The sequence below is a fragment of the Embiotoca jacksoni genome, unplaced genomic scaffold (assembly GCF_022577435.1).
Source record: "Embiotoca jacksoni isolate LCO1_2020_lvr unplaced genomic scaffold, fEmbJac1.0.p SCAF_30, whole genome shotgun sequence".
Classification (NCBI taxonomy): domain Eukaryota; kingdom Metazoa; phylum Chordata; class Actinopteri; family Embiotocidae; genus Embiotoca; species Embiotoca jacksoni.
In genome coordinates this window covers 5,815,088-5,832,606 of record NW_027185382.1, presented here as the reverse complement: position 1 = coordinate 5,832,606, position 17,519 = coordinate 5,815,088, and the positions used below count along the sequence as shown (strand labels likewise).

General features: G+C 46.0%; 2 protein-coding genes across 5 annotated transcripts; one reads left to right on the top strand and one right to left on the bottom strand.

Moving 5' to 3' along the window:
- Positions 1 to 395: 395 nt before the first annotated feature.
- On the bottom strand, positions 396 to 13,873 carry lrrfip1b (leucine rich repeat (in FLII) interacting protein 1b). 4 transcript variants are annotated; one of them, XM_069163940.1, is made up of 19 exons: positions 13,137 to 13,872; positions 9,185 to 9,271; positions 8,007 to 8,024; positions 7,819 to 7,866; positions 6,894 to 6,938; positions 6,562 to 6,612; positions 6,085 to 6,162; positions 5,923 to 5,958; positions 5,161 to 5,286; positions 4,713 to 4,883; positions 4,454 to 4,546; positions 4,013 to 4,105; positions 3,729 to 3,821; positions 3,420 to 3,558; positions 3,121 to 3,170; positions 2,589 to 2,706; positions 2,145 to 2,224; positions 1,960 to 2,064; positions 396 to 1,704 (listed from the first exon to the last, which is right to left on the bottom strand). In XM_069163940.1, the coding sequence occupies exons 1-19, from the start codon at positions 13,224 to 13,226 to the stop codon at positions 1,594 to 1,596; spliced, it is 1,632 nt and encodes a 543-aa protein (XP_069020041.1). In that variant the 5' UTR covers positions 13,227 to 13,872; the 3' UTR covers positions 396 to 1,593. The 4 variants fall into 4 exon arrangements, with proteins under 4 accessions (XP_069020041.1, XP_069020043.1, XP_069020042.1 ...); XM_069163942.1 differs by lacking the exons at positions 3,729 to 3,821; positions 4,013 to 4,105 and having other exon boundaries at positions 13,137 to 13,873; XM_069163941.1 differs by lacking the exons at positions 6,894 to 6,938; positions 7,819 to 7,866; positions 8,007 to 8,024.
- A 1,746-nt stretch (positions 13,874 to 15,619) lies between these two features.
- Positions 15,620 to 17,011, top strand: LOC138206905 (keratin-associated protein 10-9-like). The gene has a single exon (XM_069163745.1). It carries the CDS (start codon positions 15,620 to 15,622, stop codon positions 17,009 to 17,011), a length of 1,392 nt encoding a protein of 463 aa, XP_069019846.1.
- The last annotated feature ends 508 nt before the right edge of the window (positions 17,012 to 17,519 follow it).

Below are 17,519 nucleotides of genomic sequence, written 5' to 3'. Positions count from 1 at the left end.
AAAACAACTACAGTTCCCATCAACCTTTGCGGGAAACAGACTAAATCCAGGAAGTGGTTTTAAAACACTAAAACAGTTTTTTAAGTTTACTTCCCCTAAAAAGTCTCAAAATAAAAGCAGTTAACAGCAATAAAAACAGATCTTCAAATCCTTCATTTCTCCAGGTTGCTGTTTAATTAAAAAATATGACATTTAATTTAAATTTAATCAAAAACAGAAGAACAATCTGAATTTGTAACATTCAAAATGTGAAAATCCTGTTTTCAGAAGCTGTTAGCGCAGGTTAGCTAGAAGTTAGCTAACTAGCTGATTAGTTAGTTGTTCTTAACCAGTCACTGGTTACCAGTACTAACCGGATTAGTCAACAAACACATTCATTCAAAACAAACAACAAATTGAGCTGTTGCATGAGTTTAATTTAGTGTTCAAACACCCGTCACACCGATCAATAACGTGATCAATAACACCCACCAATCAGTATTGATCAGATGTTATTGATCAGAGACTCGTACATTCAAGTCTTATTGCGATACATTAGATATTTTGAAGACTTTAAGAGTTTGAAGTATTTCAGGATCAATAACTCTTCATCGATCATTCAGTGATGATGATGATGAGTATTGATTACAGACGTTGACCAGCTGCTGGTTTTACATCCCGAGTGCCGTGAAACACCTGTGATCTCTTCCTCATATACACACCTGAGCTTGCGTGACCACGCCCCCTACCAATTCATACATGAATAGAACAGAGTGGGCGGAGCCAGGCACCTGTCACATCTGTTTGTTTTTTTGATGCTTTAAATGCTTCAGATTGAAACAAATACAGAAATATCAAAATAAAACTACAATCAGACTAAAAATAAGATAAACATGAGCTAACAACAACTTTGTGTATTTCCACGTGAAAAAACAACAACTGAAGAGAAACAAACAACAACAAATAAAAAAACGGGCGCTGACGATCTGGTCCGAACCGGTCTAATTAAACCAGTCTGATCCGGTTTGTGGAGTCTTTGGGGGAAACAGCGCCCCCCGGGGCTGGAAAAGAGGTGGTGCCACACGTTTCACAGATGGAAGTTGATGAGGCCGATGGAGTTTTTGTTTGAACACCAGAACCACGACTCGGATGGTTATTAATTCATGACATGAATATGTAAATAACATGATATTAACATGACACTAACATGTAATTAACATAAACAGCATCGTGCGTCAGAGTCAAAAACTATCGATGACATCATCTGCTTAAATATAAAATAATAAATTTGTAATCTGGAGAAACTTTAGAAGTTTTTCTTTCAGCTGTTTGATTTATAGTTTAATAAGAGAATGAATGAAGGCGTGTTAAACACGTCCTGAAGTCTTTCAGTCTGAACTCGATCGCTTTTCATTCGCTCGATGGACCGAAGATCAACAAAGATTTCTCAGATGAGTTTGGAAGTGAATAAAAGCAGCGAAGGTTTCCCGCTGCGCTCGGCTGGCGGAGGTTCGCCGGTAAACCCGCCGCGATGACGTCATCCGGACACATCGCGACTCAGCTAACTCCACCCGCCTGTTGCTCACGCAGAAAAAAACAAGCGCTCCCACAGGGTCACTGCTGGGCCAGCAGGGCGCTGCGGTTGGCCTTCATCTTCTCCAGGCGCTTGGACAGGTGGCCGTTACTCACCTCCAGCTCCTCGATGCGGTCCAGAGCCGAGCGGAGCTGCAGAGGAGCGACAACACGTCCACCACGTTTCAAATCACAACAAACACAGGAAAACATTAAACACCAAAACTGCAGGAAACTAAATACTAAATCCTAAAACCAAAAATCAAGAGGCGACGTTTTTACAAACGAAGGCAAGACGCCGAAGTTCTGATGTGAAATTCACTCAAAAGCTTTTTATGAAGAAGTTTTGTGACAAAAACCAATAAAATATTTAACATGAAGTCGATGGGCAGCAGGGGGCGCTCTCACCTCTCTCTGCAGCCGCCTCTTCTCCACCTTCAGCTCGTCTTCGATCTTCTCCGCGTTCTCCGACGACGACTTGTAGCGACTCACCTGAGCGTCGAGGCGGACGATCTGAAAACGTTCACAAACCATTTCTGTTTCAAGATGTCGTCACGTTCTACCAGTTCTGTGAAAACACAACGCGTTCCTACGTTTTGTTCCAGAGCCGTGACTTCCTGTTCCGACTTCACTAATTTGAACTTCAGGTCACTGATTTGTCGGTTGGCGTCTCCTGAAGGAAAAACAAACAGCGATGAAACAAACTGAAGCATTCACAAATAAACAAACATTCAAAATGTTCAAGTAAATAAATACAAACACAAACATGAAGAAGATGTGAGTGCAGACAGACAAATGGGAGGAGGATTTTTTTTAATTTTATTTATTTATTTTTTGATTTGATACACTTTATTAATCCCCGAGGGGAAATGTCTTCACGACAGCAGGGGGGCTCTCAGGGGGGAGATGCTGCAGCAGGCTGCCACTAGCGCGGCGCCAGGTAACCTGACCTGAGGTGCATGTTTTTGGATGATGGGAGGAAGCCGGAGAACCCGGAAAGAACCCACGCAAGGAGGAGGAAGAGGAGGATGACTCACTCTGCAGGTCCAGCAGGTGAGAGTCCGTGCCATTCTCCAGAGCGCCCCCGTCTGGATCGTGGACTCGGTCTATCCCGGTGTTCTGCCTCTGATCCAGCTGAGCCTTCATCATCCTCACCTGATGACACACTCATGACCATCATCATCATCACCATCACCACCACCATCACCACCACCATCACCACCATCATCACCACCACCACCATCACCACCATCATCATTATCACCACCACCATCACCACCACCACCACCACCACCACCATCACCACCACCATCATCACCACCAACACCATCATCACCACCACCACCACCATCACCACCACCATCATCACCACCACCATCACCACCACCACCACCACCACCATCACCACCACCACCATCACCACCATCATCACCACCATCATCACCACCACCACCACCATCATCATCACCACCACCATCATCATCATCACCATCACCACCACCATCATCAGACGGTCTGAAGGAGTATCAAAGGTCTTAAACTGTCTGCATGTTGTTTGTTGTTTCTCACCTGATCCTGGAGACTCTCTCTCTCCTCAAACAGTTTCTTCAGTCGTAGCTCTGAAACACAACAAACAACTTTAATGATGTCGAAGGAGCCGGACGTCAGGGGCAACGATTCAAACTGAGGAACCCTGAAGAACCCTGAAGGTCTGAAGAACTCTGAGGAACCCTGAAGGTCTGAGGAACCCTGAAGAACTCTGAGGAACTCTAACTTATAACAACCTATTAAAGAATCTTTGTATTGTGATTCAGGCTTTTTATTTGGGACGTGGATTTAAAGGCTCCTTCCGTGTGGTCTGTTCTCACCGAGCGTGCTCGCTCTGCCACCGCGAGGCGCCTCATTGGCCGATCGGGGAGCAGAATCTGCGCTGACATCATCACCGGCCCCATCGTGTCCCGTGTCCCCATTGGTGGAGACGTCAGGAGAGACAACAACTCCATGTTTCTGAAACAAACAACCGATCACTGAAGGGTCAAACAGTCGAGGCTTGGACAGATGTTTTCAGAACCGGGGAGAACCGCTGAGACACGGAACAAACTTTTAACAGTTTAGAGTCCATCCCTGAGTGAGGACACAGGAAGTGTCCCGTCCTCGGTCAGCTGACGTCTGAATACCTTCAGCAGGTCTCGCAGTTGCACAATGTCGTCTCTGAGTCCGTCACGTTCGATGCGAACAATGTCGGAAATTTCCTGCTGACGCTCTAACGCCTGACGAGGCAGCCGAAGGAGGAAGAGGGGAGGAGTTAGTGAAGGAAGTGAAACAGGAAACAGAACCATATTAGTACAGATAGAGTTTTCAGTGTTCTACTTTCAGCAGCAGAGTGACGCCTCCTCGCTCTCAAACATCATCAAAGATGTTTGGTGGAACAGAGGCGTCACTCTGCTGCATGGACTCGTACCCCGATCTTCTTCTCCTTCCACTGCAGCGCCTCCTGCAGGTCACACACCTCCCGACTGTAACTGCTGCTCTGCACACGCAGCGCAGACACTTCCTGTCCGCCACAGACCAGCAGAGTCCAGGAGAGACCAGCAGAGTCCAGGAGAGACCCGGAGAGACCCGGAGAGACCCGGAGAGACCAGGAGAGTCCAGGAGAGTCCAATCAAAAAGGAGAGTAAAGTGTGGAAGGAAGAAGAGCAGCGAGGTGTTTTAAAGGTTCTCTCAAATCTGAAGATCTAATTTAGTGTGACGTTAAAGATTATATTATTTTAATAAATCAGTCGACATCAAACGAACCACCTGACTAATAACTAACCAGCCAACAAACTAACCAACATGTGTGTACAGTGTGTATTATGTGTGTACAGTGTGTATTATGTGTGTACAGTGTGTATTGGCTGACCTTGAGCAGCTCTTCAGTTTGTCTCAGAGTTTCTTTCATCTCTTTGAACTGGAACTGCAGAACACTGTGAGCCTGACGCTCCCGCTCCAACTCCTGACAACAACAACAGGAAACAGTCAGAACAACAACAGGAAACAGAACAACAACAACAACAGCACAAACCATCATAGACCACGTTGTTTAGGTTACAACCAATAAATCAATCAATAAATCAATGTTTCCTGGTTGTCGAATGAAAACAGGGACTTGATCATGTGACCTTGTTGGCGTCGTCACGGTGACGTCGTGTCTCCCAGAGCAGCTCCTCCATGTCGCTGAGCTCCTCCCTCAGCGTCTCCACGTGGTACATGAGGGTCGACTTCTCGTTGTGCAGCTGAGCATTAGAAACCATCGCTTTACGGTACTTCTCCTCCGCCTCCGCCAGCGAGTCCTGACAGGAACATATCACAGATAAAGAGTCCTGACAGGAACATATCACAGATAAAGAGTCCTGACAGGAACATATCACAGATAAAGAGTCCTGACAGGAACATATCACAGATAAAGAATCCTGACAGGAACATATCACAGATAAAGAGTCCTGACAGGAACATATCACAGATAAAGAATCCCTACAGGAACATATCACAGATAAAGAGTCCTGACAGGAACATATCACAGATAAAGAATCCCTACAGGAACATATCATTATTAACGTAAAGGCATACCTTCATTTCTCTGATTGACGCCTCGGTCTCCACGGAGAATGATGTGTCGCAGCTCCCTCTGCGAGATGAAGCACCGCCCAGAGAGGCGAGCGTGGCGGCCGACAGAGTCGATGCTGTCCTCGAACCCTGAGACAACAATTAATTCATACATAAAGAGTCAGATTTAACTTTCAGAATAAATAATAACAATAAAATCAAACGATCCAGTTCACAAAAGGGATTTTTAAAATTTGACAAAATCCCAAACTAACAAAAACATTTGATATTTTACAGTTCTTTTTTTCAAAAATACAAAATCCGATGAAATTTAGGTTGAATAAAATATTCATGAATTAAATAAAGTAACTAGGTGAAAAATAACATTTGATTTTGAGCTTACAGATTTAGAAAAAAAACTACTTCCAAAAATTTCACTGGAAAAAATGAATAAAATTCAAATAAATTAATTTAGTTTACATGTTAAAAACATACCAGCATCAAATTATATAACATCAACACTAAACATTGCAGGATACATTTTGATTACAAAAAGTTTCAAATTAATTAAAAAAAAATTTACTTTAACATCACACAAACACTCACATTTACTATTTAACCTTTAATTTATGAAATCTAAGAAACTGGTTGACAAAATCAAAATTAAGTTGAAAATATATATAAATATATTTTGTTTATTAATAGAAAAATGATTAATAACATTTATTCTATGTAATAGTTGTTTTTTTTATGTGATCTTTTTGGTTTAAAAGTAATGAAACGTACTTTATCGATGAAATCTCTGTCAGTTCTCTCCTCCACCTGAACACAGAAACACACGTTGTTCATCTGACTGATTGATGCTGTGTTACCACAGCAACAGACTCTGGAAGGGGGGAGGGGGGCGGGGGGGCACGGTCTCACACACACCCACAGGAGAGAGCTCACCACTGGGCTCGCACGAGCAGAACTCGCTCTGGAGGAGGTCCGAGAACCAGAACCAAGGAACCCACTGTAGTCTGAGGGCTTGGGGTGGGAGGAGGGAAACAGAGTGGTTGCGTTATTGATCAGGTTCAAGAGGTCATCAATCAGAGAACTGCTCATTAAACTGGTGAAGATGTCATCAAAGGTTGTGATTGATTAAAACGGTGAGCTGTGAATCAGCTGCAGTGGTTCCCAACCTCTGGTCTGTGGACCATCAACTGGCTCTATTGTCAACGTGTTTGTTTATTGGTCAACAAACAGGAACAGGAAGTTATGTCAGAGAGCGCCTCTGCTTCAACCACACTGCATTCAAAAAGCTGTCGATTTTAGAGAAACAGGAGGCAGCATTGACCTTTGACCTGGTGACCTGTTTCACTTCCTGTTCACCTGCGGAGATTAGGCCGACTCCCACCAGACGTTGGGTTCAGGTGTGAGACTCACCCGGAGGCTGCCGCGACTCCCCACAGACATCCTCTCCTCATCATCTGACATCTACAAACAAACAAATAAACAAACAAACAAACATCAACAACAGCTCACACCACTCAGGACCCAGTCCGGGACCGGTCCTGGTTCTGTGTCGTCCGTTCATGAGTCTGGAGACAGTTTTGTGACTGGCAGGAAGTTCTCTTTACGATGGTCCGCTGTTATTTACACGTGATCATTTATTGAGTTTCAGTTTGGGCCGTCCGGCGCCACCTGTGGTCACCAGTGTTACCATGACGATGCACATGTGAGGCAGAAAAAGAGGAGCGAAGAAGAGCGATACAGACCGAGGCGTGTCTCCGTGAGAGGCGGGAGTACCGCTCACTGTCCTCCTGAAAACCCACGAAGAAGAAAGAGGTTACCGAACTGAAAGGGCAGAAGAAGAAGAGACGCCTGACAGGCAGCGAGCAGGGACACAACTCACACCTGACAGGCAAGCTCAGGGGCTTCGTGCTCCGCCCTACACAACTGCGTACAAACAACAACCACGTGACATGGAGCGGGCGGACCTTCAAAATAAAAGGAAACCAAACAATAACATACATTTACAAAAAATAAAATTCCAACCAATCAAAATAAAATCAATAAAGATGAATGAAGGTGTTCAGAACTGGAGGAGAAGCACACGTGCAAACAGGAAGCAGTGATATCATCATCACCATCATCTTCATCAAACAGGATTAAACAGGCTGTTAATCCCAGTGTGAGACTGTCTGAGCGCGTGCAGAACAAACACACAACAATCACAACAACAACAACAACAACAAGGAACTGCCAACACGTGAATACCTCAGAGGTTGTTTCGGAGTTTTAAAGGAGCGTTCGAGGAAATATTTGGATCTGGATCTGATTCTGGATCCAGATCACAATCTGGTTGGTTCTAGTTAGTTCCGGTTGGTTCCGGTTCCAGTTGGTTGTAGTTAGTTCTGGTTCTATAGTTAGTTCCGGTTGGTTCTAATTAGTTCCGATTGGTTGTAGTTAGTTCTGGTTCTACAGTTAGTTCCGGTTGGTTGTAGTTAGTTTTGGTTCTATAGTTAGTTCCAGTTGGTTCAGGTTGATTCTAGTTAGTTCCGATTCTATAGTTGGTTCTAGTTAGTTCCGATTCTATAGTTAGTTCCAGTTGGTTCCGATTCTATAGTTGGTTCCGGTGTCGGTTCTTTAAACCCACTCCAGGTGTTCAGGTGTCAGACAGCGAATCACTCAGAGTCCTACCATCCACTGCTCAATGTGACCCCACTTATTATCCAGACCATAATACTTCTGGGGGGGGGGGGGGGGGGTGAGTCAACAAACAAAGGTTTGAGAGATATAAAGAAGGAAACGTGAAAACTTCTTCAATCGTGTTTGTTTTAATCTCCTGGGTGCGGGAGGTGGAGTGAGGGGGGAGGAGTCAGTTGTACCTTGTGGGTGTGGTAGAGCTGCGAGGAGGCGGAGCAACAAGAGGAGAGACGGAAGGTTAGAAACAAGAGGTCACAGGACTGAGGACAGGACTGTCAGAGGTCACAGGTCAGCAGGAGCAGGTCCTCATCACAGAGTCCTACAGACACCACAGAGTCCTACAGAGACAACAGAGTCCTACAGAGACCAGAGACCACAGAGTCCTACAGAGACCACAGAGTCTTACAGAGACCAGAGAGTCCTACAGAGACAACAGAGTCCTACAGAGACCAGAGACTACAGAGTCCTACAGAGACCAGAGAGTCCTACAGAGACAACAGAGTCCTACAGAGACCAGAGACCACAGAGTCCTACAGAGACCACAGAGTCCTACAGAGACCACAGAGTCCTCCAAAGACCACAGAGTCCTACAGAGACCACAGAGTCCTACAGAGACCAGAGGACACAGAGTCCACCAGAGACCACAGAGTCCACCAGAGACCACAGAGTCTTACAGAGACCAGAGGACACAGAGTCCACCAGAGACCACAGAGTCCTACAGAGAGTCCTACAGAGAGTCCTACAGAGACCACAGAGTCCTACAGAGACCAGAGGACACAGAGTCCAACAGACACCAGAGAGTCCTACAGAGACCACAGAGTCCTACAGAGACCAGAGAGTCCGACAGAGACAACAGAGTCCTACAGAGACCAGAGACCACAGAGTCCTACAGAGACCACAGAGTCCTACAGAGTCCTACAGAAACAACAGAGTCCTACAGAGACCAGAGACTAGAGTCCTACAGAGACCAGAGAGTCCTACAGAGACAACAGAATCCTACAGAGACCAGAGACCACAGAGTCCTACAGAGACCACAGAGTCCTACAAAGACCACAGAGTCCTACAGAGACCAGAGAGTCCTACAGAGACCAGAGAGTCCTACAGAGTTTCACAGAGACCAGGACCGGGTCCAGGAGGATCTGCTTCCTGTTATTAAGTTTCTTTGAGGAGACTCACCGGATCCTCCGACTGACTGAAGCCCGTCTCCTCACTCAGCCTGACCTTTGACCTCTGACCTCATCCCACCGTTTTCCTCTCTGTGATCGATACGCTGTGATCGTCTCAGTGAGCTTCCTTTAAATCCATTTTATTTTGAAAAGACAATCCAGTTGGACTGGATTTCACAATAAAAGCCTCTGACCTCTTTCTGCTGTCGCTCCAGCTCCTTCATCCGGATCTCTCGGGCCTCGGCTCTCGCTGCTCGCTTCGCCGCTAGCCGTGCCTCCGCCTGCCGAAACAATGCACGTTATCCACTGATCAATAACATCAATAACACATCTAGGTTCTTTTCCTAAAAATAATTTTTTTTATCCATCTTATGTCCTATATCTCATAAATATTTGTAAATTTGTTCACATTGTGTGCACTTTTTTTTTCTTTTTCTATGCTGCTGTGGTGAGTAAATTTCCCCACTGTGGGAATAATAAAGTCAAATCTAATCTAATCTGATCAATAACACATCAATAATCTGATCAATAACTTGATCAGATTGATTCCCTCATGTTTCAGCAGGACCTAGGGAATATAAACACTGCCTGTAATCAGTCTCCTTAAATCATTCTACAAATAAAAAAACATGGAAACTTTGGATTTATTATCAATTTTACATTCGTTTTGTTCATTGTGTTCATTATAGTGGTTTTAATTTGAGTAAAGTGACATTTTAAAAATAAAGATAAAACGTGTTAAATTGGAAAAAAAATACTTCTTTTTTTTTTAAAAAAAAGGAGAAAAACAAGTTGAAAAAACATGCAGTCACAAATAAAAACAAAAATGTAGAAAATCTTTTAGAAAACAGATAATTCCCTGAAGGTGAAATAAAAATCTGAATTCAGTTTAAATAACAAACATGTAAATAAAGGTTTTCTCCATCAGGGGGCGTCGGTCTGCTTCTCTCTGGGAGGAATGTGGAGCTCCACCTGCCTTCATGCCAGCAGACAGGCCTCTGTCACCATGGCAACGACACACCCCAAAACCAGAATACCGGAGAAGACACCTGGAATCACGAGAGACTTCCAGCTACTTCACAAACAGAACAACCAACGAACAAATGGAGGAAGATGAAGGTGATGATGATGATGAAGATAATGATGGTGAAGGTGATGATGATGAAGGTGATGATGATGAAGATGAGATCTGTGTCAGTTTGTCGTGTTGTGACGGCTGAGATGCAGATTAATGTTTGTGATGCTGAAGATTAAAGGATGGAGGTCTCACACACACACACACACACACACACACACACACACACACACACACACACACACACACACACACACACACACACACACACACACACACACGTCTGGTGGCTGCTCTCCCAGTAGGTCAGTGGGAGGGACCAGAGGTCTCTTCCACCAGACTCCATTGAAAAATGAGACGATGTAACCAACTAAAATTCCTGTGAGTTTGTGACAAGACACAAATAAATAAACAAACAAACAAACAAACAGGATGACTGAAGTACATCAGGAGGACTGAACTCAGCACCAGTCCCTCAGACCGTCGGACTGGTTCAGCAGACTGAATGTGACCAAACCGGTCTGCAGGCTTCAAACAGGGCGGAGCTTATGATCCGCAAACACAGGGAGGGCCGGGAGAACCGCAACCTGGACCAGAACCTCTACCTGGACCAGAACCTCAACCTGGACCAGAACCGCTACCTGGACCAGAACCTCAACCTGGACCAGAACCTCTACCTGGACCGGAACTGCTACCTGGATCAGAACCTCTACCTGGACCAGAACCTCTACCTGGACCAGAACCTCAACCTGGACCAGAACCGCTACCTGGACCAGAACCTCAACCTGGACCAGAACCTCTACCTGGACCGGAACTGCTACCTGGATCAGAACCTCTACCTGGACCAGAACTGCTACCTGGACCAGAACCACACAAGACACTTTTGTTGTGAAGGGTTGGAGAACAGATAAAAACGAGCATCGGGTGACGTCAGCTGTTCTACGATGACGTTTAAATCTTTCATTTCAGCAAGAAAACGTTTACATGCAGAAAATCATTTCTAAAACTCAACTATGATAAATAAACATTTTGAAACAAGCGACATGAAGTAAAAACAGTTTTAACAAGGCTTTGAGTTGTAAGTGAGTTTCTTTCTTTTTAAAGCTATGCTAACTTATTTATTAATGTATTTATTCTACAGCAAAAAGGTTCCGGGTTCGAATCCGGTCCTGGGCCTTTCTGTGCGGAGTTTGCATGTTCTCCCTGTGCTTGCGTGGGTTCTCTCCGGGTTCTCCGGCTTCCTCCCATCATCCAAAAACATGCACCTCAGATCAGGTTACCTGGTGCCGCGCTAGTGGCAGCCTGTTGCAGCAGCTCCCCCCTGAGAGCCCCCCCTGAGAGCCCCCCTGCTGTCGTGAAGACATTTCCCCTCGGGGATTAATAAAGTGTATCAAATCAAATATCAAATCAAATTAATGGTTTCATATAATGTACATGGCAGGAAATATGAAACAGGGCTTCAAAGTTTACAAAATACTTTAGAATGTTTTAAAAATAAAAAAAGCTATTTTAAATGTAAATTTGAGATGTTTTTACATATTTAAAGTTATTTCATTTCACATCGGGCTTCTTACTTTTGAATGTAGTTTATTTACTTATTTCTACATTGTTTAATCATATAAAAATTGAATTGAATTGAATATATTGTTTACTTAACACTTATTTTGTTGAAATTATTTTATTTTATTTATTCCGTTTTTCTATTTAAAACTGAATAACTGTTGGATAAATGTTTATGTTTTAATGACCTTCTATCTATAATATTGTAATTATGGATTTATCTTTAAACTTTAAGGCCCCTCATCACATCAGCTCGGTCCGGCCCGTCTCTGACCACTTCACGGTCATTTAGTGACTTCTCACCTCCATCATCAATCAATCAATAATCAAAGATCAATCAGTAATCAAAGATCAATCAATCAGTAATCAAAGATCAATCGGTCAGAAATCGAAGATCAATCAATCAATAATCGAAGATCTATCAATCAATAATTAAAGATCAATCAACAAGTAATCAAAGATCTATCAATCACTAATCAAAGATCTATCAATCAGTAATCAAAGGTCAATCAATCAATAATCAAAGATCAATCAATCAATAATCAAAGATCTATCAATCAATAATCAAAGATCTATCAATCAACGAACAAAGATCAATCAATCACTAATCAAAGGTCAATCAATCAACCAGTCACTAATCAAAGTTCAATCAATAATCAAAGGTCAATCAATCAATAATCAAAGATCTATCAATCAATAATCAAAGATCGATCAAGCAATAATCAAAGATCAATCAACCAGTAATCAAAGATCGATCAACCAGTAATCAAAGATCGATCAACCAGTAATCAAAGATCAGTCAATCAATAAAAGATTAATCAATCAATAATCAAAGATTAATTAATCAATAATCAAAGGTCAATCAATCAATAATCAAAGGTCAATCAATCAATAATCAAAGGTCAATCAAGCAATAATCAAAGGTCAATCAAGCAATAATCAAAGATCAATCAATCAATAATCAAAGGTCAATCAAGCAATAATCAAAGATCTATCAAGCAATAATCAAAGATCTATCAACCAGTAATCAAAGATTAATCAATCAATAATCAAAGGTCAATCAATCAGTAATCAAAGGTCAATCAATCAATAATGAAAGATCAATCAATCAATAATCAAAGATCTATCAATCAATAATCAAAGATTAATCAATCAATAATCAAAGGTCAATCAATCAATAATGAAAGATCAATCAATCAATAATCAAAGATCTATCAACCAGTAATCAAAGATCTATCAAGCAATAATCAAAGATCAGTCAATCAATAATCTAAGATCAATCAATCAATAATCAAAGATCTATCAATCAATAATCAAAGGTCAATCAATCAATAATCAAAGGTCAATCAATCAATAATCAAAGGTCAATCAATCAGTAATCAAAGGTCAATCAATCAATAATCAAAGATAAATCAATCAATAATCAAAGGTCAATCAATCAATAATCAAAGATCAATCAATCAAAGATCAAAGATCAATCATGAATCATCTGTATCGATGAGCAGCTTTACCTCACGTGCGATCTGGTTCAGGGCATCGTCCTCCGCGGTCAGCTTCTCCCGGTTCGGGATCCTCTTCCTGCCCGGTCCCTGGGTTCCCATTGTTCAGGAGGACGGAACCGGAGGCCGAATTATCCACAAAGGTCCCCGGTAATCGGGGACATGCGGCTCTGAAGGTCCGCCGCGAGAAACACCGAATAAACCGGCTCAACACGGAAAACGGGTTTTTTTCTGATGCTATTCAGCAGCGTCAGCTTCTCTCGGTTCGGAGTCCCGCAGTCCTCATCACCGGCAGCCGAACTATGAAAAAGGTCTCCTTCAGTCCAGAACCGGCGGACCTGCGGTCCAAACCCACCAGGACCCGGAACAAACCCGCGACACGTTAAAAACGAAGGTTCTGTGGACGCTCTTCGGCGGTCAGAGGACGTCCGTTCATCCCGGTTTAGCTAGCTGGAGTTAGCCTGCTGCCGACCGGCATCACCGGACAACCGGAGCGGACACACGGTGGAAGGAGCCGCAGCGGCCGCCGCTGGCATCCCGCCGCGAGGGAGACACGGTCACTGCAGCGTCGCTGAAACCGCTTCGTTAATCCGCCATTTGCAGATAGCTTCCGAGGGAAAACCGGACCGGTTCCTCCGGGCCATGAAGTCAACAACGGTGAGGCCGTCAGGTGAGCCGCAGGTGGGCTGCTCCCGGACCGTGAACGCACCCCCACAGCGCAGACCGCAGTATGACGGAGGCAGCTTTTATTGTGGTGGGAGGACATCCGGTCCAACCGCTTTTATAGAGACGCACCGGAAGTTATGCTACACAATAAAAGCTTTTATCAACTTCAAATGTTTCAGTTTCAATGTTTTACAAACGGAGTACGTCACGTGTTTACATGTAAAACACCCGATCCAGGACCTGATCCAGGACCTGATCCAAGACCTGATCCAAGACCGGTTCCAAGACCGGTTCCAGGGCCTGATCTAGGACCTGATCCAGGGAATGATCCAGGACCGGTTCCAGGGCCTGATCCAGGACCTGATGAGGATCAGTGTGGTTGTGGTGGGTTCAGGGATGGCAGTCAGAACCAGAGGTCTCCGTACCTGTGCATGATGGACGATCTGGGCCAGGAGGTCACCTGAGGCTGCAGGTGGACGTGAACACACCTGTCATTGGCTGAATGATCGGAGCTCAGTCGGAGCGTCGGGAACATGGTTGTTATTTATTATTTATTACGAAGACATCACACCAACATGAAACGCAGCACAGAGAAATAAACTGAACCTTAAACAGACACTTTTCTGGATGGACTTCTGAATGTGAAGCAGGTGGGAGGAGTCAGAGCGCTGCTGAACTAGCTGGTTATTCAGGTTGTCAAAGCTAACTGCTAATGTAGTTACGGGACTCGGATGTTCACGTAGTACCTTTACCATCAGTCTCCAGGAGGCGGAGCTCCTTCAGTCTCAGTTTCTGGGCCCGCAGCAGGAGGTCAGAGGGCGCCGGCAGCTCGGCGTAAACAGAAACACAAATGAAATATCCGCTTAAAATCCACAAAAACTGACTGGACTCTGGTCTGACGTCAGCTTCAGATAAACACAGCTATTGTGCTACGTTACACGTTTCGATAAAGTCACCGAGGAAAACTGATAAAAGTTCGCAACTGCAGAGTTTCACGTACGAACAAACGGTCGTTCAGACATTAAATAGACGGCCGTTTATCGCAGCAGCGTTGTAACCACGTGTCCACAGTGGTGTTGCACTTCCTCTCAGTGCCAGCAGGGGGAGGCGAGAGCTCAGCAGCGCAGATCAGAGGTCCGCGAAGAATACAACAAAACTCAGAAAAATATTTCAGAACGCATTGTGTAATAAAATTATCGTTATGGTTTTGCGTTATCTGGAGCCGGCCCCGCCTCACTCTGACCTTTGACTCACAACACTTGAAGCTTATCGTGACCTCTGACCTCGTGGGAACTTTAACGTGTGATGTGAAGTGTCAATATCACCTCCTGAATGTCTGTAAATTTACTAAAAAATTCAAGGAACTGGAAGACTCTTATTCTGAAAGGATCAATAAAAATAAAACGGTTGGAATCCAAACTAAACCAGGCAGCATGAACTCAAACATTAAACTGGGACTTTTCCTTTTAGTTCTTAAATCCTCTGAAAGTTACATAAAGTCTGGTTGGAGATCTTTCAAAATAAAGCACAGAAGGTTTGAGAGAAAGCAGCTGATGTTTCCACAAACAAGCTGTTGACGGTGTGAACAACCGGCTGATGACGTTATTGATGAGTTATAGATCGATGAGACTCACCGTAGCAGGAGTTGATGATGCTGTGCTGCCCGTCCAGCTAGCGCGTGCTCTGGAGCTGAGCGTCGTGCCGCACACGCAGACCAGCATGTCGCTGACGCTGACGTTGAGCAGCAGCATGCTGATGGGAGTCCGCAGCGTCTTGAAGCGGCAGAACAGAACCAGAACCAGAACCAGTAGGTTGTTGAGGAAGCCATGATGGAGCCCAGACAAAGCGGCACACGTGTCCGCCGTGCAACAGCCGCTCCAGCGGCGTGTCACTCCTCCAGCGGCGTGTCGCTCCAGTCCTCCAGCAGCGTGTCACTCCTCCAGTGGCGTGTCGCTCCAGTCCTCCAGCGGCGTGTCACTCCTCCATCGGCGTGTCACTCCTCCAGCGGCGTGTCGCTCCTCCAGCGGCGTGTCGCTCCAGTCCTCCAGCGGCGTGTCACTCCTCCAGCGGCGTGTCACTCCTCCAGCAGCGTGTCACTCCTCCAGCGGCGTGTCACTCCTCCAGCGGCGTGTCACTCCTCCAGCAGCGTGTCGCTCCTCCAGCGGCGTGTCGCTCCTCCAGCGGCGTGTCGCTCCTCCAGCGGCGTGTCACTCCTCCAGCGGCGTGTCGCTCCAGTCCTCCAGCAGCGTGTCACTCCTCCAGCGGCGTGTCACTCCTCCAGCGGCGTGTCGCTCCTCCATTGGCGTGTCACTCCTCCAGCGGCGTGTCGCTCCAGTCCTCCAGCAGCGTGTCACTCCTCCATCGGCGTGTCACTCCTCCAGCGGCGTGTCGCTCCAGTCCTCCAGCGGCGTGTCACTCCTCCAGCGGCGTGTCACTCCTCCAGCGGCGTGTCGCTCCTCCAGCGGCGTGTCACTCCTCCAGCGGCGTGTCGCTCCTCCATTGGCGTGTCACTCCTCCAGCGGCGTGTCGCTCCAGTCCTCCAGCAGCGTGTCACTCCTCCAGCGGCGTGTCACTCCTCCAGCGGCGTGTCGCTCCTCCATTGGCGTGTCACTCCTCCAGCGGCGTGTCGCTCCAGTCCTCCAGCAGCGTGTCACTCCTCCAGCGGCGTGTCACTCCTCCATTGGCGTGTCACTCCTCCATTGGTGTGTCGCTCCAGTCCTCCAGCAGCGTGTCACTCCTCCAGCGGCTTTTCGCTCCTCCAGCTGCGTATCACTCCTCCAGCGGCGTGTCACTCCTCCAGCGGCGTGTCACTCCTCCAGCAGCGTGTCGCTCCAGTCCTCCAGCGGCGTGTCGCTCCTCCAGCAGCGTGTCACTCCTCCAGTGGCGTGTCGCTCCAGTCCTCCATTGGCGTGTCACTCCTCCAGCAGCGTGTCACTCCTCCAGTGGCGTGTCGCTCCAGTCCTCCAGCGGCGTGTCGCTCCTCCACTGGCGTGTCACTCCTCCAGCAGCGTGTCGCTCCTCCAGCAGCGTGTCGCTCCTCCAGCAGCGTGTCGCTCCTCCAGCAGCGTGTCGCTCCTCCAGCGGCGTATCGCTCCTCCAGCGGCGTGTCGCTCCAGTCCTCCAGAGAGGACAGCGGCTCACCTGCAGGAACATGTCGGGCTGTTCAAACTCTCTGCGGAGGAAAAGATCTGCCGCTGCACCGCGTGACGGAGGCCGAATGATGCGCTGCTGCACGTCTCTCCGCTCCATCCTCCACTGCAGCTGCGGCTTCGCGGCGGGACACGGACCGAAAGTTCGTGGACAAAATCCGAACCGGATCCGAGGACTGAAGATCCCGGAAGTCCGAGCGAGACCAGATCCGGACCCGCCGAGACCCGCTCCGAGGTCTGCAGAGGTCTGGGGGAGACTGCTTTAAATAAACCGCCCTCTAATCAGAAGGTTGGTGGTTCGATCCCCGGCTCCTCCTCCTCCTGTCCACATGCCTAAGTGTCCTTGGGCCAAGTTCCCTCCAGTCATTGTACTCCTGATCGCGGCTCAATCTCATTAGTGTGTGAATGGAGAAAAACATGGAAAAGCACTTTGAGACTGTAAAGATGATTAACGAAACTTAGTTCAGTTAGAGTTAGAGTTTAGTTAGTTAGAGTTTACTTAAAGTTGAGTTATATTTTAGTTATGGTTAGTTATAGTTTAGTTACTTTAGTTATGTGTAGTTAGAGTTTAGTTATGGTT